At 54.1% G+C, this 24564-nt stretch overlaps 1 protein-coding gene across 1 annotated transcript in view; it reads right to left on the minus strand.

The window, feature by feature from the left end:
• Nucleotides 1–241: 241 nt before the first annotated feature.
• The window catches only part of MFSD4A (major facilitator superfamily domain containing 4A), a 30740-nt gene continuing 6417 nt past the window's right edge, over nt 242–24564 (minus strand). Inside the window, exons 2-10 of the mRNA XM_035010214.1 lie at nt 20317–20515; nt 19671–19931; nt 16464–16632; nt 15910–16025; nt 14213–14386; nt 9066–9213; nt 4970–5040; nt 3607–3727; nt 242–2470 (exon numbers count right to left, since the gene is read on the minus strand). Coding sequence (XP_034866105.1) covers nt 2415–2470; nt 3607–3727; nt 4970–5040; nt 9066–9213; nt 14213–14386; nt 15910–16025; nt 16464–16632; nt 19671–19931; nt 20317–20515 — 1315 coding nt within the window. The 3' untranslated portion in view covers nt 242–2414. The remainder of the gene's footprint in view (nt 2471–3606; nt 3728–4969; nt 5041–9065; nt 9214–14212; nt 14387–15909; nt 16026–16463; nt 16633–19670; nt 19932–20316; nt 20516–24564) is intronic.

Raw genomic sequence — 24564 nt, forward strand, 5'->3', positions numbered from 1 at the left:
AGGGGGAGTGGGAGGGAGAAGCAGGGGGAGTGGGAGGGAGAAGCAGGCTTCCCGCCGAGCAGAGAGCCCGATGCAGGGCTCGATCCCAGGACCCTGGGATCATGACCTGAGCCGAAGGCAAATGCTTAACGACTGAGCCACCCAGGCGCCCCAAGAGAGACCAATCTTTGGGAAATATTTGGTCATTTGTTTCTGAGCTTCATATAAAAGAATCCGTTGTCCATAATGGATAACACGCTTATTAAATTTAAAATATTTTATTTCAGGAAAGATACACTTAGATTCGTTTCAATCTTGTTTTCTATATTCTTAAATTAATCACGACACCTTAGGTAAAGCCAATGATTCTTCTTTCTAAATTTGTATAAAAAGGAAGGTTTTTTGTTTTTGTTTTTGTTTTTTTTAAACCACAAGAAAAATACAACTGCTTTCTTTTTTGTCCAGGTCAGTCACTCCCTCCAGCAGTGAGATTGCACATTTAAGTCTGACAGCCATCAAATACTTGTGAGTATTTACAGATCGAGTTAAAACGACACCCCTAAGACCGTCAGCTTTCAAAAAGAATTTGGATCTGTTTGACTTACAATAAATAGGTACCAAACATATGAACAATTTCGAAGCTGCTAATGAGGAGGTTTTAAAAATAAAAATTGCTAACATTGATTACGCTGTTTCTCTGTCAGGCATATAATCGTTACTTCAAACAAAGTCACTTCATTCTTTCAGAAGTCCTTTGAGGTAGGGTACGTGCTTTTAGAAATGTCACTTAGATTAAAAAAAAAAAAAAAAAAGAAGCCAGGCCGGAAGAGCATCCGTGATCTCTCTGCCCAGGGCCACACACGGCTAGAGGGGGAGGCCAGCGCTCCCACCAAGCTCGCGCCCGCCGGGGTCCCATCAGCACACAGGGTGCCGGCAGACGGGACCAACGCTCAGATGTGGGAGACCCCTGTCCGTGTGGGGCACACCGCTTATACCCGTTGCTGAGAATGTGGATCCACTCTCCCTGTTCATCATACCTATACGTTCGTACCTACACAGAGAATCTGCAGGTAAACGAATGTACAGTCACGGTGATAGCCGTTTCACTACTTATGGACGCCTCAGTGCTGTTAACGCTTTCCAAGCGGCCGGCTGGGGATTCCGTCTGTGTTACTAGAGGATTCGCTCTGGGCCGGCAGTATGCCACACCGTTTGGATCGCTCGGCAGTCCCAGCTTTTTGTTAAAGGAAACAACTTGACATGGTATAAAGAGCTCTTTTTCCTCTATAAAAGATGGAAAGTTTAAATTAGATATTTTGGAGAAATTCTTAGTGCTGTTTCTACACCTTTTGTAAGCGCAGTCAATGTCAGTCAAGAAAAACGGAATCTTCATCCCATTCTCCCAGAAACTTCTGGCCAGTTAGCATTGGTTATCAGCAGTGGTATGCAGGTGGATGTTTAACAATGGGCTCTGGGGGCGGGGGCAGGGGGAGAACAAAAGCCAGGAGGATAGCCTTTGCCGGTTTCTGTGGGGTGAATGCTCCCAGGTGGCTGATCTCCAGCCACCAAACACATTATCGGGGAAAGTGCTGTTGGAAAGAGATGCTCAGGAGCGCACCTTTCCACTCTACAGATACAATACACATAAAAAACCTCAAGGAAGTGATGAGTTTTGAGTGGTTATGACCTTTGTTTTTAATGTAATTAATTGTAAGTTTCTATAATTCCATTTTGAATGATGGCTGTGTTTAACAACCAGCTCTCGAAATGAAATTTTAACCATCGGCTTTTATAAGCGAGTCTGAGCTAGCCTAGCACACCAGTGAATTAGTGTCCCAAAGGTAGCAAGATGCAACCTTTCCTTTTCATGTTTTAGACGTTAAATGAACTACCGCTGGCAACAACTGGAATTTGAGGGACTTTGGACTCTCAAAAAGTAAAAAGCACATACATCCTTTGAGCATGCCAGGGAATAACTTGGGGTTTGTTTTTGGCCAATTTAAAATATATCTACATCTAGCCATGATCATTGAACTTTACAATTTCAACTTATTCTTCCAAACTCCAACTAAACGTGATCTTCAAACCCAGGTAGGGTGTGGTCCATGCAAGAGGTGGCCAATGGAGTGAAGCGTACGGCTGTCTTCTTCCTTCCCTTCTGGGTGTCCTGGACAGCTCTAACCAAAGATCCAAACCAGGGAAGAGGAAGGGAACTTGAATATCCATCCAGTAAACTTCTAATGATTTGCCCCGGGAGGATCCAGGTTCCCAGAAGTCAATTTAATCTCATCTACCCAACCAAGGATTAGCGGAGAAGATCCGAGCCAAGGCGTGGAGAGATGGGCCTCCACTGCCTCCCCTGATTGTCTCGAACACTTGGGTCTGTGCTGGAGCCCAAGAGCCTGGCGGTCTTCGCCGGCCCCCTTCACCCAGCTTTACCTCTGGTAGCACTCTGAGCTTTCCATTCCTAGGGCTTTGTCCTGGGTAGGAACTACGAAAGAAAAAACAGGTAGCGTGTTTTAGCAGCTCTGACCTGCAGCAATTATTCCTTCTGAGAGTTTACCAGGCTTTTGTTTCTCTGCCATTTTATGGCCCCGCAGGGAGCCAAGTCGAAAGTCAGACTTACTAGTTCTGGCAAACTAGTTGCCAGTTTGTTCTGACTAGTGTCTAGGGCTTGGGGAATAGAGGTTTCTTTTTGTCTCCCAGGAATAGGGAACTCAGTAGGTGTTACTCATTGCATATTCAGCAAACATTTCTCAAACCTAAATGAAGGCTCCGTGCTGAGTGCTACGCTAGGTACCTACCACTTCGGGGAGCAAGGATATAGTCAGTGCAGACTGGGGTGGGGTAGGGGGCATTGTTCTTCTGGGCCTTTAAACTGAGTGGCCGCCTGAGAAAGAGAGGACTGCAGGTACCCGTTCCTTCCATTTTTTTGGTGATTTTTTTTTTTTTTTCTTTTATGGAAAGGATGAGGGCTCCGCCTGCGCACCTTCTCTTAAGAACTGGCTCCATGCACAGCTGATCCGCTTGCTAGGACTTTGAGATCTCTGGGCAGAAAGGGAGGCAGGGAGGCTCAGGGGTATGAAAATAGCTTTGGGACTCCCCCTGCCTGGGGTCTCCAGGAATGAGACTATTCTTAGGAGGCATCTCTGCCCTGAAGGAGCTTTCCTTTGCCACTTGGCCTGAAGGACCTCTTTTTGAAAAAGAAATCTGGACTAGAGTCAAAATCCTAAACTGCAAAGAGATGGCCAATTAGGCTTCTGGGCGGCGTTCCAGCCAAGGAGGCAGACTCTGCCTTTCAGGGCCCCACACGGGCTGGAAAGAGATTCTTGGCCCGTGGTCCCATGGCATGGTGGGACGCAGGAAGCCAAGTTCACAATCCATGCCCCTCTCCTAATGGAGAAACCATGAGTCAGCCTATCCCATTCCCTCCTGCCCTAAGAGTCCAGCACAGACAATCGCATGGCAAAGCAGGAAGAGGGGAAAAGGAAGCCGTAGAAAAATAAACATTTCCTTGCATTATACTTGGAACAGAATAGCATTTGTGGTGTGCTAAGATCTATAGTATCTCCCCCCGCCCCCAGCTCTGTTTTCCTCCTCTTGTGTAGACACAGATTCTTTCCTTACCTGATGAGAGTCCAGGGTGCATCCTGTGGAAAAACAGGAGCAAGATATAGAAGGTGAAAGCCAAGCAACCAAAGATCACGCCACAGACCAGGAAACTATAGCTGCCCTGAGCCTGGAATATCTGCCAAAGGGGAAAACAGACACAGGCCATCAAAACCTCACATGAAGGTGTGTGTTGCAGGAAGCAGGTTTCTCTGACCCCTGGCAGGTTTCTCGGTCGGGTTGTGGCCCATCACACCGATAGGCAGGACCCTGGGTAGGAGAGACGTCGTGGCCTCGCTTCCAGGTTATGTTTCTGGAGGAGGCAGAACTCCTGCTCTGAGACAGGGGGCTGGACCCCATGACCCCAGCAGTCCCTGCTAGCTCTTGTCTGGAACCTTCTGAAAATCTCCATATCTTCCTCAAAACACCGAGCATACTGTTTCTATACCCACAAGGCGTAACCAGAACTTTGCAAAGGATTTTATATATATTATTTTATCATGGAAAATGAAAGTATAGGCCAAGGTGGCTTATGGAACCCCCATGGACCCATCACCTGACTTTAACAATTAGCACCAACTTCCTCTGTACCCCTCCCGCCCCCCCACTCCTTCCCTGCACTAGATCACACAGAAGCAAACCCCAGATATCACGTCATTTCGATGCAGCCCTTCCCCCTCAGGGCAGGGCACCAGAAGAGGGAAGGAGGGTTGTGATTAGGGGCATGCCGGAGATTGAGAGACCTAGGTTTGAATGTCCTGTCACTTATTAGAAGTAGGACTGACTGAGGGCAAGTTGCTAATTTATCTGACTTTCAATATCCCCCTTTGTAAAAAGGGGATTGACAATATATGCCTTAGAGTCAATAAAAAGCAGATGTATTTTTTTTTCCTGGTGAACAGATGAGACATGGGTCTCTCTGAAGAGAAGTGGGACGGCTGGCCCTTGATTGGGGCAGGACTTGGGCAGGACGGCTGGGCCCCGTGGAGGGTGGCCAAAGGCTAGGAGAGGCGGGGTGGGGATGGGAGGTTGAGAAGGGGTGGGAAATGAACTCCGGACTCCGCTCAATCCCATCCCAGGCTCTGGGAGCTAACGGACATTCCCACGGGGCCCTGCTGGCCCTGTTCCCAGACAGGCCTTGTGTTTGTATTGGACTGCACCATACATCCCTTCACATCTCCAAGTCCCACATTCAGAAGCTCAGCTTTCAAAGCTGACTCAGAAGCAGAAACAGGTAACAGACCAAGGGGGCCCTGCTCCTGGGCGGGATCCTCAGGGAAGGGAGAGTGTGGGTTCAGAAGGTGGCTGGCTGCATCTTCCCGCCTGCTCGGAGGGGTGCTCCCCAAGTGCTGGCCCCTTCCCCTAGAGTTTCCCCACATACCGAACCAACCAGCATCTGGAGGACCATCTCGCCAATTCCTGCCCCCGTCACCAGCACCGTGGTCGCACAGCCTAACCCAAAGAGAAGGATTTGGGTTAGTAGATGCAAGTTAAGGAGACAGAAGTCAGCTGGTATCACCCCAGTTATTTCTGGGAAGACTCTGGAAAAGGCTATGACGGCCTAAGAGGGCTACTTCGAATTCCTTAGATTTCTCAGGCTCTAGTCCTTAACTTTGCTTTGGGAATGTTTAGGTTCTGCTGTCACTATGTTTGCACTGTTCTAGAACCTTCAAGTACTCAGGCTTGTCTTCAGAGTGGATTCCAAGTTGCTCAGGCTGGCATTAGGAAGGATCCTTCCCAATCTGACTGCCACCTGCCTTTCCAGAAAGCTTTCCTGACCTGCTCCAGGACTGACCCGGCGCTTCACTGCCCCGCTGCCCCTCTGCTCACTCTGGCATCGCGGCACAGACCTTCCCAGTCAGCCTCGGGTCCCGGGCCCGGCGGTGTCAGCTACAGGCCGTGTGACCTTAGGCCCCTTCTCCCCCTTCTCTAGGCCTCGGTTTCCTTCTGTAAAATGGACACGAACACCTTCTCCACAGGGTTACCCCGTGGGAAGTCCAATGCAGTACAGGGAAGTGCTTAGCCTCATGCAGGTGCACAGGGAACCCTCGAAACCCCACCAGCTGTCTGCCTCACCCCTTCAACGCTGCCTTCAGGATAAAGTCCCCAGGCTTTCCTGGGGTTTGCAGGGCCCTTTATAACCCTTCCCTGCAGAGAGCTCAGACGCCTCTCACCCCTGCTCACAATCTACCCTCCATGCCCTCCAGCCGGGAGAAAGCACCCCGCTTCCTGCCCCTGCACACTTCTGCTCAAGCCAGGTTCTGACGCCTGCGTTCACTGCCTCCTGAGCGTGCCTCCCCTCTCCTCTGCATCTGCCAAGCTCTTGTTCATCTTCTAAGTTCCTCCTTTAGACCTCCTCCAGTAATCGCCCCCAGGCTCTAAACCTGCATTAAGTTGCTCTTTGCCAGTTTCCGTTGGCCCCTCCGCCTTTCTCCAGGTCCCCCACTTCTGTCTGCAGGGCAGCCTTCTCTGCGGGGCTACACGCCCACCAGACAGGACTGGGCCTTGAATTTTAGCTCAGTGGCCAACATATGGTAGGTGCTTAGTGTTTTTTGAATAAAGCAGAGATCAGGGGCACCTGGGTGGCTCAGTAGCTAAGCGTCTGCCTTCGGCTCGGGTCATGATCCCAGGGTCCTGGGATCGAGCCCTGCATCAGGCTCGCTGCTCCGCGGGAAGCCTGCTTCTCCCTCTCCCACTCCCCCTGCTTGTGTTCCCTCTCTCGCTGTGTCTCTCTCTGTCAAATATATAAATAAAATCTTTTTTTTTTTTTTTTTTTTAAAGCAGAGATCATCATTGCTGACTACGGGCTTCAAGATCTTCTTTTGGACTGGCTTACATTTCTCTCTCTCTCTGCCTTTGCTGTTAACATTGTTCACAGCCCCCGCCCCACCCTTCCCTGGAATGCCTTTCCTTTTTCCTTCTGCCTTTCCAAAACCTGGGCCAGCTCCTATCCCATCAACTCCGTGAAGCTACGTGTGGATTCAACATTGGTCACTCCCTTCTCTGAATTCTAGTAGCACCCATGTCTATTCCACTCATTCATTCAAAAACCCTCCAGTACTTTCTGTGCATCAGGTACTGAGCTGAACACCGAGAGTATTCTGATGACTAGAGTTAACATACAGATTGAGCACCTGTGAGGCTAAAGTCAAGTGTTCTACATTTCCTCCAATGCACAAACAATCCTACAGGTAGGTATGCGCGTCCCCATTTTGTAGATGAGAAAACCGAGGCTCAGAAAGGGGAAGAAAAGGGAATCGTGCAAGGTCACAAAGCCCGAAAGTGTGCAGGCAGGACTGACTTTCTGGTGCCCGCAATGGAGCACATCTTTGAGGAGAGGACACAGATAACATAGGTACAGAAGCCTTGAGGCAGGTACAAAGGGGAGGGGTACAATTTTCCAGGGGCTTCAGAGAAGCTTCCAGAAGGGGTGGAGAGGGAGGGGCGGAGTAGAGTGGGCACTCCAGGCAGAGAATAGCGGGTCATTCACCATGGCTAGCAGGCCCTGAGTGGCAGTGGGGTGAGAGGAGGTGCGAGAAAGGAAAAGAGTCCCACAGGAAGGCTGTGACCGGCTCTGTGTTTCACGCGGACCCCTCTGCAGCAGTGTGGGGGACGGCCTCCCAAGTGGCCCCACCCTGGCTGCACTTCAGAGCCCCCAGCGCCCCGGTCCCGTTCCATCGGACGGACGTGTGGAAACAAAGCCCAGGCCTTGGGGTTTGTTAAAAGCGCTCCAGGCGATTGTAACGTGGGAGCAGCACTGAGAACCACAGAGGGAGGCGAATGCAGAAGGGACAAGCCAAGACCTGCCAAAGCAGGGATGGAGGTGATCAGAAACTGGGAAAAGCTGGGCACCTTGAAGTATTCCAAGCAGGTACGTGATGGGAAAGGCCTGAACTAAGGCAGGGATGCCGAGAGAGAGGAGGATAGATTTGAGCGATCATTTGCAGGCAGAATCAACCAATACCAATTGTTATTATTATTATTATTATTTTTAAAGATTTTATTTATTTATTTGATAGAGAGAGAGACACAGCGAGAGAGGGAACACAAGCAGGAGGAGCAGGAGAGGGAGAAGCAGGCTTCCCGCCAAGCAGGGAACCTGATGCGGGGCTTGATCCCGGACCCTGGCATCATGACCTGAGCCGAAGGCAGACTTTCAACAACTGAGCCACCCAGGCGCCCCACCAATTGTTACTATTATTATTGTTATTACACTCTAACATTTGGCTTAGTTCATTCATTCATTTTTTTTTTTAAAGTAGGCTCTACGCCCAAGGCGGGGCTTGAACTCACCACCTGGAGGTCAGGAGTCGCATGCTGTATGGACGGAGCCAGCCAGGAGCTCCTATACTCTAATCCTGGTTGACCACTTAGAACTCTGGGATCTTCCGTGTGACATGGGACGCCAACGTTATTTCACTGCTTCACTTACTCACTTGGGGTTTGGAGATCATCCTTAGATTTCAAGGATCCAGGCCTCCCTCCCCTTGTTACTGTGGGGAGCTGAGTTGGTTTTAGCTCTAATGGCTCGGCCACCCCCGCGCCTCCTACACCTATTTCCCCAACTCCTCCCCTAAAGAAATCACTCCTCTTCAACACTGGTTTTCTTTTTTATTAAGTTTTTTTTTTTTTTTTTTTTTTTTTTTTATCTGAGAGAGAGAATGGGAGACAGAGAGCATGAGAGGGGGAGGGTCAGAGGGAGAAGCAGACTCCCTGCCGAGCAGGGAGCCCGATGCGGGACTCAATCCAGGGACTCCGGGATCATGACCTGAGCCGAAGGCAGTCGCTTAACCAACTGAGCCACACAGGCGCCCAACACTGGTTTTCTGACACCCTAGGGCACTCTAGTGACTTCTAAGGGTAATGTCAAATGTTCAAAACGTAATTATTTTTAATTAACTCATTTTAAAAAAGGATCTTTGCTATAGAAAGGGAGGGAGATTAGTGGAGAGAATTTGAGGTTTCTGACATCAAAGAACCCCATCGTCAGGACCCCAAGTCAAGTGTGGAGCCGCTGTTCTATTCCTCTAGGCTTCCAAAAACATCCACAGGCGCAGCAAAGCAAGGAGGTACTATTACTGATAAGGTATCAACCCCTTTCCTAGGCCATCCTTTTCCTGTGCCACTCGGCTGGTCTTTGGACTTGGAATTTCCAGCACACCGTGTTACACCAAATGCCAGCGCTGGGTCAGGGGACGTTACCACGGGGGGGGGGGGGGGGGGGGGTGAAGAAAACAGGAAAGAGAAGCTTACTGCTTCTCAGGGGCCTGAAATCACGTGACACAGGTGGAACGCTGAATGGGGAAAGCCACGTGGGTCAGAAGAGGCCCACCTGTGAAGCGGTTCCGGCAGGGTCAGGAGGGGAGCGTGCATTTCTGGGGAGGGGGCAGGGCAGTGATGGAGCTGGAATATACCACAGGAAGACCCGGGGCAGGGGCGGGGGGACCCTCGTGGCCCCCGCGCCCCTGCACACCCACCTTTGTACTGCAGAATGTCCTCCGTGTAGGCTAGCATGCTGGGGAAGGTGCTGCTGAGGAACAGGCCCAGGCTGGCTGTCCCCACGAACAGGAAGGCGACGTTGTAGGAGAAAACGAGAAGCACCAGGAACGTCATCACCACGCCGACCTTTAACAGCAGAGATGGAGGCTATTAGCAATTGGGAAAAGCTGGGCCTCAGGCTCCTGACTTGGAAAGGTCCACGCTGACCCCGGAGCGGCGCTGTGTGACCAGGACGCCTCCCTGTGGACTATGTGGGGACTGCACCTTCCCCAGCCTCATCTCCGCGGAGGAAGCCCCGGAACGGACGACTGCGGACGGGGGTGGGCAGGGGCCGCCCAGCCAGCCAGGCAGATGGCCTTCCGTCCACACTTAAGAAGCAAGAAGCGCTTGGCCAGGCAGTGCTGCCTGTCCCCAAGGTCTTGTCTGTGAGCGCGGGGAATCCCAGCCAAGCCATCAGCTCTCTGCCCTCCACTCCTCATGAAGATGAGCTGCTTTTCTTGCCCTAAAAGCCATGAGTTGGCAGAGGAAGTCCAGGGTAGCAGGAGAGGCCTCCAGGGCTGGGCGGGTGTGTGTGTGTGTGTGTGTGTGTGTGTGGCGGTGGGGGGCGGGGTCCCCACCCTCTGGGGATGCAGGCAGACCTCCCAGGGAGAGGGTCCGTGGCTGGGGCAGTCTGGCACCCCCCAGCTTCAGTTCAGACTCCAACCTGTGAGCAGATGCCAACCTGTAGTTAGAGGCCCCCAGGATGGGCTCAGGGGCCAGAGATCTTTCTAGTTCAGAAGGGTCTCTGTCACATGGGCATATTTTTGTTAAATCACGCTTTTCCTAAATTCCTTAAAAATGTTTTTATGTCAGCATTGAATAATTTTTATGCAAAACGCCTCTGGGAAGAAACTCAGGCAGCTGGGGTCTGGAGGCAGAAGACCCAGGTGTAAGTACCAAGTCTGGGGCTTTGAAGTCCTTGATATCTTTGATTCGAGCCCCCGAGTCTGCAAAATGGGTTACCAAAGCTACCAAAATGGAGAAATGATAGCAACGCAGGGGCTCTTAAACTGTGACTCTTTAGACAACGATCAGTCTTAGTGTTTGTGTGTTTTGAGCTTTCCTTAATGTCTCCAGACATAAGGATCTTCCACAGAAAACCAGGGCTTTCAGGTAAAAATCTCCTGGGTGAGTACCTCTGTTTCTAAAAAAAAAAAAAAAAAAAAAAAAAGAGGTAAACTTCTAGAGCAGAGAGCTAGAAGGTGTGAAAGAAACCACATCCAGGGGTGCCTGGGTGGCTCAGTCGTTAAGCGTCTGCCTTCAGCTCAGGTCATGAACCCCCAGGGTCCTGGGATCGAGCCCCACGTCAGGCTCCTCCCTTTCCCACTCCCCCTGCTGTGTTCCCTCTCTCGCTGTGTCTCTCTCTGTCAAATAAATAAATAAAATCTTTAAAAAAAAAAAAAAAAGAAAAGAAACCACATCCAGCCCCACCCACACCCTGGCCAATTGACAGATGAATGGAGCCCGAGTGGAGGGAGGAGGGAAGGGACGGTCACCCTCCCCAGTCACCCTCCCCAGCAGATCCCAGGGACCTGCTCTAGCTGGAGGAACGAAGCCAGGGATTGCAACCCGTGAGCCCCCTACCCTTCACCTTTCTTTACCAGCCCCTCAATCTCTGCTGGGAGATCTCTCCGTCTCAGACTGAGACTCAGAGGCCTTGTCAGCGAAGAGTTGCTGCCCTAGGGAGGGGGCCACGGCAAATGGCGGCTGAAGGGGACAAACACTCTTCCCAATAGAGAAACAAAGCGAAAGACTTCTCTCATGCAGTAAAAATGTGAAAGCAGTAGACACATTTAAGATTCCAAATATAATGTATTTCTTTGGCACAGAAAATAGCCCCATAGCCTCACTGCTCTTTCTTCCTCCTCTGCTTTATCTTTAAATGTCGGCGTGGCCCCAGCCCCTCCTGGCTCTTTGTCTGCATTCCCTGTTGGTCCAGCGTCATGCTTTCAAATATCTCTATGCCCAGACTCTTAAATCCATCCCTTCAGCCACGACCTGTGTCCAGAGCTCCAGAGTTGCACGTAATACTGCCCCTTTGGTAGGTGAGAGGCTAACCGACACGGTGGTCCAGAGAGAACTTGGCCTTTCCTCCCCCAGAATGACCCCCCCCCCCCCCCCCCGTCAGTGAATGGCATCCCCACCCACCCAGCAGACAGGCCCTGTAACTAAGGTAGTCCTGATTCCTTATTCCCTCCCCTCCTACATTCAAGCCAAGGGCAAGTCCTATCCACTCCATCCACAAAATGTTGTAGACTCTTGTACTTCTCCAAACCCATCCTGAGCACCCTCATCTACCTCTCGTGCCTGGACTGCAAGAGGGGCTCCTCATCATCTTCCTGCTTGACTCTTGCCCCTCCTAGATCGACTCTCCCCCCAGGACAGGGGAGTGTGCTTTTGAAATACAAAGCAGAGGGGCGCCTGGGTGGCTCAGTCGTTAAGCGTCTGCCTTCGGCTCAGGTCATGATCCCAGGGTCCCGGGATTGAGCCCCACATCGCATCGGGCTCCCTGCTCTGCGGGAAGCCTGCTTCTCCCTCCCCCACTCCCCCTGCTTGTGTTCCCTCTCTTGCTGTGTTTCTCTCTGTCAAATAAATAAATAAATAAAATCTTAAAAAAAAAAAAAAAGAAAAGAAATACAAAGCAGATCATGTCCATTCTCTGCTTAACACCTTCTGAAGGCCTGCCTTTCTCCCGCTTTGAATACAACCCCAAACCTGGCTTACAAGACCTTGCTGGATCTAGCCCCCATATCTGCTGCCCCAACCTGTCTTCTTTGCTCCCTGTCGCTGACCCTGCCCACTGTGCTCCCACCCAGTTAACTCCCCCCGAGCGAGGGCCTTTCAACCAGCAGTGCCCTCTGCCCGGACCACCTCCACCCCTCATGGCACTGGAATCTTCTTGAGAGTCAGCTCCCAACTGATATGCCTGGGGCGGGACCAGGGCTTTGAAGATACTGCTCTGCTCCCCTCCTGCCGCCTGGCCACCCCATTTTCAAACCAGACATTTGCAGGCAAGCCATGAAGAGTCACCCTGAAAATCTCCAGACTTGGGGGAGTTTGAAAAACACCTTGCTTCTTTTAGCCTGGGTGACAGAAGACTGAGCATGCCCAGGGCCAACTGCAACTCCACCAAGCAGCCCTCCTCCCACTCAGCCTGCTTCCCACCTGCCACCCAACCTCATCCTGACCCTCCCCTGCCCATCTTCTTCCCTAGCTGGCTGTAAGCTCCGAGGCAGAGACTCCCCCTGCGGCTCCCCACAGGCCCTGCACGAACTGCATATTCATTCACCAGGAAGTGGTTGTGGAGACCCAGGAGAACAGAGAGCAGGGTGACTGTTAATTTAAACATGAGAGGACGGCTCGGAAGAAGTCACAGTGACTACGAGACAGTCACCTGGCAGGTGCAGCACCAGGGAACTCACTCAGGGCTGTTGAACGGTAATCCTGGTGGGGTGCCCCCCAAAGGCAGCTGAAAAGCCCTGAAAACGATCCAGATGCCAAGGCTCCTCTCCGTACACCGAGTCAGAATCTCTGGGGGAGGGGCCTGGGAATCTGTATTTTCCAAAAGCTTCGCTAATATATTTGGGAGTGTCTAGGATAGTGTTTTCCCAGACTTGCTTGATGACACGAACCCCCTGGGGTGTTGGTTAAATATACAGATTGCTAGATTCCCTCCCCTGGACATTCTGGTTCATGAAGTCTGGGCTGGGCCCGGGAATCTGAGTTTCTTTTTAAAAAGAAGCAGTCCAGGTACATTTTTTATCATCAGTGCCTAAATCATGTGGGGGCTTCAGCTGCTCTTCTCCCCCCAGACACAGAGTCCCACCCCACCGTCCTCTGTCTAAGCAGCTGACCTTAGGTCCCTCAGAGGCTGGCCACCAGCAGTGCACGTCCCCTGACTCTTCTCCACCCCAGGACTTGAGGAGTCTTGCTCCTTCCCTGGGGCACCACCTTGGCCTCCTCTTCATAGCTTCACACTCCATTCTCCACTGCTCTCCATCCCCATTCCCATCCCGGGGCCTTCCTCTCTGACAATGGGATCTGCCCGGACCCCTCCTCCCAGACTTCTTCCCTTTCTCCTCTGCCTATACACAGGCTCCTGTCAGACAGAACTCTTTCCAGCTCAGAAATATTTGCAATAGTCATACCTCCACTTCTCATCTGCCTCTCCCTCTTGAGTTTGACTTCTACCCATACTATCTCCCATCTATGGTGAACCGAAATTTCTTAGAGGTCATTGACCAGCATAAGGCCAAGTATAAAGTCCTTTCTTGGAGCTCATGGTCTCTGATCTCTGTAGCCCCAGCATTATTTCCTGACCCCCTTTCCGCTGGAAACTCAACCCAAGGAAGTACTTTTTGACAGTGGACTGGGCTACCAGGAGAGGGAGTGAGTTCCCCATCACTGCAGGTATTTAAGCAGACTGTGGACTCCCTGGAGGAGACATTAGAGAGGTGATTGAAGCCCTGGAGGGAGGATGGGCTAGATGACCTTACAGGAATCTGTAATCTAGACCCTTTGTCTTAGATGGTGACATTGACACACATGAGGTTGAAGATCTGACCCTGCTGCTTGGGCCTTCCAGGCAGGCTGGTTCCCTGAGTGCCATCCTACATTCTAGTCTGGCTACTAAGAGTCATCTGGGAGAGTTTCCAAATGCAGATTCTGAGGCTCCAGCCCCAAGATGGTGATTCTGAAGGCCAGGGGATCCCTGGCCTCCGCTGGCCGTGGGGCTCTGACCAGCTGGGCGTCAAGGTGACACAGGAGGACCAAGGCCAGCACCTGCTTCACTTGTACTCTTGGCAGGTTGTGCACTGGGATCTGTTCCTCTCACAGCAGTAACCACCTCCTACAGCCCCTTTCTTTTATGGGTACAAAATCAGAGGCCCAGAGAGGAAAAGGACGGGCTCCACCTTCTAGATTTCCATCCCTTCCTCACCAGCATCTCTCGCTTCTGCTCTCCTCCCTCTACTACATTCCCACCCTGGTGGCAGAGTCCAGTCCTGAGCAAATGTCCTGGGGCAGTGGTAGGGTCAGGAGTGAATAGTCCTCCTGCGTTTCCAAGAAGAGAAAGGAGACCACTTACCACATTGATGAAAACCATGGTGGCTGGCTTCACTTTGGAGGAGATGGGAATGGAGATGAGCCGACCCAGGGTGATGAAGCCCCAGAAGAGGCTGGGGAGGTAACCAGCCACCTTGTGCCCCACAGAGAGCGGTTTCTCCACTGCATAGCTGTACACAAAGGCTGAATACTCCCCCTGTGGAGAGACAGGCCCTGCTGAGCACACCTGCAGGGCAGCTGGACCCTCAGAAAAGGAAACCCAGGTTGGGGGCAGGGGAGCTGAGGGCCGAGGACGGACTGGTCCTGCTCCGAGAGGCTCCATAAAAGGGGGGCTTGGAGCCAGGATCACACGACACACGCAGGCCCGAGCTGAGGATAGGACCTATGGTGCCACAGATTATAGACTGCGCCTGCCCAGAGGTGCAGGCCTAGGGATGCGGTGGTGGGGTCGGGGGAGAAGGGGTTTCTCTGGGTCTCCACAGGGGCCCCGAGAGGTCTGGGCATACGGGCACTGCTCCCCATCCCTCAGCCAGAGCAGACTTCTACCACATGTCTTATTTATGAGGATTCCACAGAAGGTTTATTGTTTTTTTTTTTTTTTTTTTTTAAGATTTTTATTTATTTATTTGACAGAGAGAGACACAGTGAGAGAGGGAACACAAGCAGAGGGAGTGGGAGAGGGAGAAGCAGGCTTCCCGCAGAGCAGGGAGCCCGATGTGGGGCTCGATCCCAGGACCCTGGGATCATGACCTGAGCCGAAGGCAGACGCTTAACGACTGAGCCACCCAGGCGCCCCAGAAGGTTTATTGTTGAAGGAAGGGTACTACAGCTGGAAAAAAGGGGTGTAAGAGTGTCTCATTTGACGGATGAGGGAGCAGCGAGAAGTGAGCTGCCTGAGGTCACACCGAGAGTTGGAAGTCAACCAGTGCCAGCACGAGTATTTTCCACTGGCTCATCTGTTTCTTAGGGCCTTCTCTTTGGAGAGTCCCTGATATGGCCATCAATTAATCAATCAGCCATTCAAAAGGATCCTGATCTAATCCTAAGAGACTTCTGGGAAAAGACACTAACTAGCGTAACAGAGCTCACTAGTAGAATACAGAGCTGGGCCGAGGTCCTGCCTGTAGTTTGTTTACAACATGGCTTGAGAAGCCTGGGTTTGGAATGTGTTCCAAGAAGCGGAGTGCCCTCGGGTTTACATGGCAGGACCTCTACCTGGAGGAATAGGGCCCTGCCCCTTCACTTATTTTTTTTAAAAGACTTATTTATTTGAGAGAGAGTGCGTGTGTAAGCGGTGGGAAGGGGGAGGGCCAGAGGGAGAGGAAGAAGCAGGCTCCCCACTGAGCAGGGAGGCCAACGAAGGGCTGGAACCCAGGACCCCAGGATCGTGACCTGAGCTGAAAGCAGACGCTTCACTGACTGAGCCACCCAGGCGCCCCTGGGCTCTGCCCCTTAAAAAAAAATGTGCATAGCCCACCCTTGGTAACAAACCAGAGAAGCCGCGAGCCACAGAGTTAAGGAAAAGAAAGACAAGGGGGCTGGGACAGAAGACCCTAGTACCAAGGGGCTGTGAACAACACTGCTGTCTCCCCCAGGACTTTTATTTAGCGTAAATGTTTGAATCGACTGTACTAAAGGTGAGGTCTCTCGGAAACCTGATGCCTCACTCTTTCTCTTGCTACCCCCAGCTGGAGTCTCAGGGGAGGAGGGCAGGCTCACCGTCATCCCATCGGTCATGAACAGGACCAGGGCTGCTGTGATGTGGATGGCGAAGAATGAATAAGGGGCCCCTTTGAAGTTCTTCCTCTGGCAGCAGCTGAACAGGTCCTCATGGTCTGGAGGAGACACAAGGGCAGGGGTGAGTCTCAGCTCCTGCTCCCTCCCCTCTGCAGGCCCAGGGGAAGCGGCTGGCCCGTAGAGAGCCTGGCAGAATGGGGGCCACGTCCGCCTCCCACCTTCTCCTAGCTTCCAACCACCTGTTAGGGACAGCCCCCGTCCATCTCAGTCCCGGTGGAAGCAAGACTGAGAGATCCGGTAACTTGGCCCAGGTCACACAGGCTGGCTTAGGCAGAACGGAGGCTGGAGCCAGAAACCTGCCTTCCCCACGCTTTCGGCCGGCTCGCTCCAGCCCCTGCCCTGCGAGAGACCATCAGTGCCCACGGCTTGTTTCCAGCCACCATTGCCTGGAATCTACGATCACCCTCCAGGGGAAGGGGTCACCAGGGAAGCCTCGGTGTGGGGCCGTGGGCAGGAAAGTTCACTAGGGCCCCCACCTGGGTGTGGCTGAAACTTTGGGGGCAGGGAGGAGGCATCTTCCTTCTCAGGAGGTTGTGTCTCCAGGGCGAGCTCATCTGCAGACAGCAGCAGGGGTCTCCTCTGAGGACAGCAGGCCAGCAGCCGCTCTTTGGACAGCAGAAACAGCACGGCCATGGGCACTGGGAGCTGCGGGGCGGGCAGAGGGTCAGGAGAGCCCTGTGGCCATCAGGCTGGCCCCTTCCCGTGCCCGGCCCACTGCAGACACCTCCACACGGTCGAACGGCGTGTGTCCGCCCAGTCCCGATGGAAGGCAGCTCTTTTCCAAGGATGTCCACCTAAGGGCTGTCCCTGGCTAATGCCACCAGGTGTATTGACCCAGGCTGACTGGTTGAATTGCGGCCCAACCTTAACCACATCCGTTTTCCTAAAGACAGCGCCTTGTCACATGCAAAACTTGGACTCACGCCAGGCCTCTGGAACAGGAGAGGTGCCCGAGATAAACTCGTTTCTAAGATCCTTATCCTAAACGGTGCCCCCACACTCCTTCATGCTGCTAGATCACGTGACACTTTACGACAGTTTGCTTTTGTTGATTGTCCCCATTTTCCAGATGGGGCAACTGAGGCTCAAAGTTACCGCTTAGTCATAACCTGTTACAACAGGAGGAGACCGTTGTAAAGTAGAGGGCCTGGCTGAATGGGTCTGTAAGCTACAGACCCAGAGAGCGTTGGTGCCTGGGCACAGGGCTGACGTGGGGCAGAGCTGGACTGGAGCCCGGGCGCCCTGACTCTGTCCGGGGCCGACGCCCCCTCGGGGCTTGTCTGGGTGCTGTTATACCCGGGGAGGTGCAGAGCCTGTCCTCAGGCCTCGTGGCCAAACTGGAAAGCCGAGACATGCGCTGCTTTTGACCGCAAGATGTGTGCGCCGAGCCACACGCACGCACCAGCCCTGCCCTGCTAGTTACACTAAGCCGCTCGGGTTTGAGTCCCCAGAGCAATGACAAATGTCTCCTGCCTTTGCGGTTGCCTAGAGAAGCCTCTGCCGCCTCCCTCAGGTGCCTGGCCTGCATCTAACCACCCTCGCTGCCAGGAAGCTCTTCATCAAGCCCGACCTCTGCCCTTCCTGCCACAACTTCATCCCGGTTCCTTTCGCTCAGGAAAGAGAGGAAACCCGGGGAGCTGCGGAGGCTCCCCACACGCCCCCGGGCCCCACCGGCCTGACGGGCGAGGCCGCTGTGGACGTGGGAGGCAGCAGGGCCCATGCGGCGCTGAGGGGGGTCTCCCCGTCCCTGGGGGCAGGCTGGCACACCGGGGCATTTTCCCGGGGGTCCCCCACCCCGAAATACCGGCCTGTGCTAACACCTCCCTGCGGGCACCTTGGGAGCCTCCCTCCCCACTCGAAGATGCATCCAGGTCAGACATGCCTGGGCAGCACCGCACAGCAGGCCTGAGTGGGAGGAGACGACCCCCGCGGCCCTCAGGAGTCTGGGTCTGACGGGGGAGACCAGCCCTCCCTCCAGTCCGATGGGGGAAACAGGAAACCCTCACGCGGAGGCCTGCCTCGGCAGAGTGCCTGAGTGAAGGCCAAGGCGAAACAGCTGGAAAGAGCCTGGTCACTGCAAGCGGGGCTTTCCAGGGAGGCGGGTGGTGGGAAGGACTTCTTGGAGGATGGGCTGCTGTGGCCCGGTTAGAACACACCCTGCCTTTATAAGACGCCCAGTCGGAGGAGGCAAGCTCCACCTTCGAAGTCAGAGAGCGCTGGGTGGGGTGTGTGTGTGTGTGTGTGTGTGTGTGTGTACCCACAAGCATGCACAGCCCCATTCTCTTCTGTGGTGGACTGTTTATCTTCAGAAACAAACCAGTATAAAAAGTCCGGACATCCTGCAGCAAACAAAGTGCCTCCAGTCTGCACCTCGTGGGGCAAGAGAAAACAGACCTCCGCTTAAACTGGACCTTCCGGCTTCCCGGTCCCGGCGTCTCAGCTTCGACATTGTGCGGACAGTGCTCCTGCCCCTCGCAGGTCCCCCCTTGGCAGCCACAGGCCCAAAGCTGTATTGTTTCCAAAGCAATGATCGGCAGGGGCAGCAAATGGAAAGAGCACGAGAGGGGCGTGGGGTGTTGAGAGCCCCGAGGGAAGATTCTGGTACACCGAAAGTTAGAGGAGAAGAAAGGAAAAATGAGCACTGCCTCTGGGGCTGCAGGAAGGGGGTCTGTGCGGGGAGTCAGGGTTCCAGCCTGGCCAGTGTCTTCCTAGACACTTCTCAGGCCCTTGAGCCAGGGACGGTAAACCAGCCCCCACCCCCGCTCTGCTGCTCCGTGGGACCCCTCTCAGTGCGATATACGCCGCCTCGCTTTGAAGCCCAACGGCAGCTGGGTGCCTGAACCCAGCCTGCCCGCCTCTGGAGGGGTGACGAGTCTGCCCGGAGCCGACTGAGGCCCTAAGTCATGACAAACCATCTGGTGCCTCCACCCCACAGCCAGGCAAATGGTCCCTGGGAATACTCGGTCCACAGCCCCAGCCCAGGCTGTGCTGGTGTTCCTGACAGGGCTTCCCAAGCTGGAGAGAGGGCAGGGATGTCTCCCCACCTGTGCCTCTGGCCCCAGCCTGGGCTCCTGGAGGGACGAGGGGGCACCTGTCTTGGGTTGCAGAGCACCAGAGGTTTCCAGCCAGAGACAGAGTCAGACTGACAGGGGAGGATGAGAGCTGGGGTGCAGAGCGGCCTCAGTAACTGACCCGGTCACAGTGAGTGGTCTCTCCACTCTACTCCATGGCAGTCTTGGTGTGGGCAGGATCCCTCTGAGGTGATCTTGTCCATGCCCTGGCCTCCACGGGAGCCCACCTCACAGCAGGGCACAGGGGAATCCCACCGGCGATTAAGGGCCCCGGGGAAGAATGTCTACTTCATCTGGCTTTGGAGGAAAAGAGCTAGTTTCCCAGGGAGCCTCAGATAGCTTGAAAGTGGACCCTGATTCCATTGTGCTAAACCTGCTCACGGCTTTATCTCCCTTGAGATCACCATCATGGATTGTCACAACCAAGGACCTTCGAGTCGATCTCCTGTGACCCCCTTCGCCTTCAGTTTTCCCATTCCCTTGCCATCCCGAGGGCGCCCTTCAGGCCAGCACATTGCTCTGAATCAGAAGACTCCATACTGGGAGCTGGTATGGACTGGCAGGTGTGACTGTCCACTTGTCCCCACCCAGCCCTGCCCTCGTGGCACTCACATTGATCAGGGCCATGATCCAGAAGGCATACGACACGCGGGTCCCTGTTCCCTCCTGTGGAGGCAGCCTGGAGAGCGACTGGTTGGACCACCGCCATGCCTGAGCGTGGTGCTGGCCCAGGACCCTGGACGCATGGAAGAGGTGACTGCCGGAGGTGCTGTTGGCCGTGCCATTGGCAGGCAAGCAGCCGGCCTCAGACAGGAAGGGGTCGGCAATCAGGGGGCTCAGCAGAGCGCCGAAGCCCACAAAGAAATGGAGAACCTGGGGAGCGCAGAGAAGCGGTATGGGTGTGTGTGTGGGGGGATGGCTCAGGCTTCCTACCCCATCCCCCACTTCGTGTCCCGTCTGGGGACCCCCTGCGTGGCCCTAGAGTGGGGAGCAATAGGGAAGCAGGAGAGGTGAGGAGAGAAGTTCCTCTCAACCACCTTCTTGGCCTGAGATAACTTGGGGCTTGATAAAGGGAAGGGCTGGACAGGAAGAGGGGCAAGGAGACGAGAAAACAGCAAGCCCTCCCATCCTGCCATCACGGGCACTCTCAGTTTACAAAGACACCTAGCCCCGGGGAGGGGGCTGGGAGAGGAGGCCAGGGCCCAGGCAGCCCCTGTGGCCTCCCACCCCCCAGCCCCATGCCCGCGCGTGGGCTCACCTGGAGGAAGATGGCCGAGTCCTTCTGGTAGATCCTCACCAGCTGCATGTTGGCCACGGTGTCGATGCAGCCCATGGCTAGGCCCGCCAGCGCCATGACAGAGGCCAGCACCTTCACGTCTCGACATAAGGGGATGACAGCAAACACCAGGGAGATGGCCAGGGAAGACGTGAAGAGGGCCCATAGTGACTGGGCCAGGCTGCAGTAGCAGAGGGCTGAGCTCAGTGGAGGGGCCCGTGGCCTTCAAGTACAGAGCCCTCTCCTTGTCCTCCCGGCGCTGGGCAGCCTCGGGGAAGCCTCTGGTAGAAGCGGGGAGGGGCTGCGCAAGGAGCTCTGTCATTAGCTAGGGGCTTGCCGGCGAGAGGTCTCTCGTGCCCCCGGTCTTCTCAGGTAGCGATCCCTACCTCACGGCGGGGCTGTAAGAACTCCGGAGACCGTATGAGGTGACACGCGATATGCACTAAACAGAGAGCACTGCTACTGTTCAGCCTATAAGCAATTTTAAATTGTTTACTTAGAGGGGCGCCTGGCTGGCTCAGTCGGTAGAGTCATGCGACTCTTGATCTTGGGGTTGTGAGTTCGAGCCCCACGCTGGGTGGAAAGGTGACTTAAAAAGAAAATCTTTAAAATAATGCATAAATAGTTTACTTATAAACTATTGTATACAAAGATATTTCTGTCCATCTCATGGATGTGCGAGGGGCATCTGCTTTGAGCATCTCCAGGATTCTGTGTCATCTGCGCAGAACTGTGGAGATGGGACCCGGGGTGGAACCCGAACCCCTCCCCTCACCAACTGGGCTGCAATGCGCTCTCCCCACGCAGGAATGGCAAAACGGCCAGACCCTTCGCAGGTGCCAACTAAGCCACCTGAAGCAAAGCCCACAGCCAACCCGCCTCCTCCCCTGCCACCGCCCGCCCCAGCCCTTGGGCAGAGATCTTGGCTCTGCAAGTTTCTGGAAGGGAGGCCCTGTGGTTGTCCCCAATGAGGGGTGTCTGGGAGGTGAGCTTCCTGCAGAGGAGCTCAAAACAGGCAGGCTGAGGGCCTGTTCCCCGTGAGTGAGTGAGTGAGTGAGTGAATGGAACGTCTAGGGCTCTGTCAAGGTCTTCCCAAGCCTGCCGTTCCAGGCTCTGCAGACTCTGGTCTCCTGCTCCCTCCTGGCCGCCCCCCTCTCCGGCCTGGCGGGGTCTGTGGCCCAGCACCACACACACTCTCCCTCTCTCTCTCTCTCTCTCTCTCTCCCTCTCTCTCTCTCTCTCTCTCTCCTCCATGGAAAAGCAGCATGGCCTAGGGATTATCAAGACGAAGACCTGGGTTTGTTTGAGTCCAGAATGTCAGCTACTTTCTTAGGCTCTCTCAGCCTTAGTTTACTTGTGGGTCCAATAGGCACAGTTGCAAAGCCTTCCGCCTTGAGCCCTACCTAATAAACAGGCTCTGAGAAAGGATGCCTTGTGTTTCCTGGAACCACTCCGACAGGCTAATGTGGGTGAGGGACACTGGGTAGCAAGAAGGTTCTGGGGATGCCTGGCTGGCTCAGTCGGCAGAACATACGACTCTTGATCTCAGAGTTGTGAGCTGAAGCATCACACTGGGCATGGAGCCTACTCAAAAAAAAAGGTTCTGGAAGAGAGAGGTTATACAGGAAATTTATCCGATCATGAAAAGTTGTTCTGGCAGCTAGACCTGGTGAGGTGGCAAGGACGTGTGGCAAGAAGACCTGAGTTACCAGCACATTAAGGAAAAGAGGGAGCCCCCAGGAGAGCTCGCAGTTACGTCTTTCCCCAGAAGGTCTTGCTTCCGACCCCCGTGGCTCTCTGCTTCTCCTTTTGGCCCATCTTTGATTAAATCCTTTATCAGAAGGCCTCTGCTGATAGTAATAGTTCGTTATTTTCTCTTTTCTTGCTTCCAGGCTGATCTGCTGGGGAGATCACTGATCATGACCCCTGCCTGTTCCCAACTCTGTGTGAGCAGGGAGGGGGGACTCCCTCCACCGTTGCCACTAGGAGGAGGACAGGGAGGGTGGTGTCACAGGGAGACCTGTTCAGGTCTCTCCCGGCCCCCGTTCCCCCTGGCACCCTCGCTCTGTGGGTCCACAGAACTGACAGCCTGGGTGGCCCACTGGGCTTCATGCATTTCTGCCTCCTGCCACCTGGCCTCAAGTCTCCCTTTGCTCCCTGGCATCTGGCACAGAGGGAATGCCCACATCTCCACGGGTGATGAAAATGGCAGGCTTCTCATGACCGCTCGCTCTCTCTTTCCCTTTCCTTTGCCTGCACAAGATGGACTAGGCAGCCTCCTGGCAGGCCTGACTTCAGGGATAGCAAGAGGGTTCTCTCTCACCCCCTCAACTATTCTCCTCATTGAGCTGGCGCATGGGATGGGGTGACCTTTCCACCACCTCGCTCACCACTCTGCGGTAAAGCATGGATGTCCCAAGTCAAGTGCTCAGACTCTCTTGAAGAGTTAACACATTATCATTGTTGCCCTGAAAAACCTGCAGGGCCATCCTGGTGGCTCAGTTGGTTAAGTGTCTGCCTTCAGCTCAGGCCCTGATCTCAGGGTCCTGGGATCGAGAGCCCTCTTCAGGCTCAGTGAAGAGTCTGTTGTTCCCCGCTCTCCCTCTGCCCCCCCCCCGGACCCTCCCCCCACCACACTCTTGCTCTCAAACAACAACAACAACAAAACAGCCCTGTAGCAAAGTCCTGAGGGAAAGGGACCTGGGAACAGCAAGTGAGAACGTGAAGGAAAGCTGTGAGAAAGGAAAATGACAACTAACATTTGTTTACAGGCCCAAGGCGGTAGGCTTTGCAACTGTGCCTATTGGACCCACAAGTAAACTAAGGCTGAGAGAGCCTAAGAAAGTAGCTGACATTCTGGACTCAAACAAACCCAGGTCTTCGTCTTGATAATCCCTAGGCCATGCTGCTTTTCCATGGAGAGAGAGAGAGAGAGAGGGAGAGAGAGTGTGTGTGTGTGTGTGTGTGTGTGTGTGTGTGTGAAAGGGCTGGTGCTGGGCCACAGACCCTGCCAGGCCGGAGAGGGGGGCGGCCAGGAGGGAGCAGGAGACCAGAGTCTGCAGAGCCTGGAACGGCAGGCTTGGGAAGCAGCGGTGAACAGCTGTGGTGGCTGGAACATGAGCCCCCAGGGGTCCCTCTGCGGGTGTTCCAGCAGCTCCAAACCCTTCCTATGATAACTGCTGGCTCCGAAGCCAGCTTCCCAAGGCGTCTGCGGCAGCCTGTTCACTGCGGGCCCCGTGCCTGGCCCCCGTGCTGGGCCCTGTGCTTGGTCCGGAGCTGCTGTTCCCTCCGGGGGTGCTGGCCATTGCCGCTCAAATGAGAAAAGCGCTTGAGGAAGGCTTGCCTCGTCACCCCACCCGGGACGGCCGGGAGACTTAGGGGGCTGATGCGGGAGTCGTGGGGGGTGACACAGAGACAGTCAGAGGCAGAGACAGAGGCCAGAGATAAAGCCTTAGTTTGGGCCGGGATGCCAGTGGAGAAGCAGAAGGCTGGGGAAGGGATGGAGAAGGGGCACGGTCGCGGTGGGCTGCCCTGTCTCGGCCTCTCCTCTCCCCCCATTTGCACCTTCTCACCTGGTCGTTCTGGAGAAGACACTCGATGCCCACAGGGAAGATTTTTGTTCCCAGGCTCAGGGACAGGCAGGAAGGGATGAGAAAACAGAAAGCGGAGCCTGGAGGGAAACGGGCCCGGGAAGGCCCCGTCCTGCACCTCCTGCCAACCCCTGGGGCATGATTTGAACCTGCTGCCTACCAGCTGGGGCTGGGGAGGGCGAAGCCCATCTTGGGCCTGCGGCTCCTGGGCACCGGGGGATGGAGACGTGTTGTGTTTCCATCCCAGCAACTGCTTGCCCTCCCCAGTTGCTTCAGCAGGGCTGCACTGGGCATTCCAAAACTCAGCCTGAACGCATTTCTTTAGAATAGCATACTGCTGCCAAGAGAAAAGAAGTCCCAGATACATCCCAGAGCCAGACTGAAATATACTAATTGGCTTGGTCACTTAATGGTTTGGTCAACGGCCCCTTCCAGGAATGTGGGTAATTGAAAATTAGGGAATAATGTCAAAACAGCTTTGGCAGCACAAATGTAGTAGGATGTATAATCGGACAGGTCCTAGAGCATAAAAATGTCAAATCACTATGTTGTACACTTGAAACCGATACAGTACGTATGTCAACTATACTTCAGCTGAAAATTAAAAATTAAAAAAAAAAAAGACAAGACTGGTCCTAGA

This window comes from Mirounga leonina, unplaced genomic scaffold, assembly GCF_011800145.1.
Source record: "Mirounga leonina isolate KUSES-001 unplaced genomic scaffold, KU_Mleo_1.0 Mir_154, whole genome shotgun sequence".
Lineage (NCBI taxonomy): Eukaryota > Metazoa > Chordata > Mammalia > Carnivora > Phocidae > Mirounga > Mirounga leonina.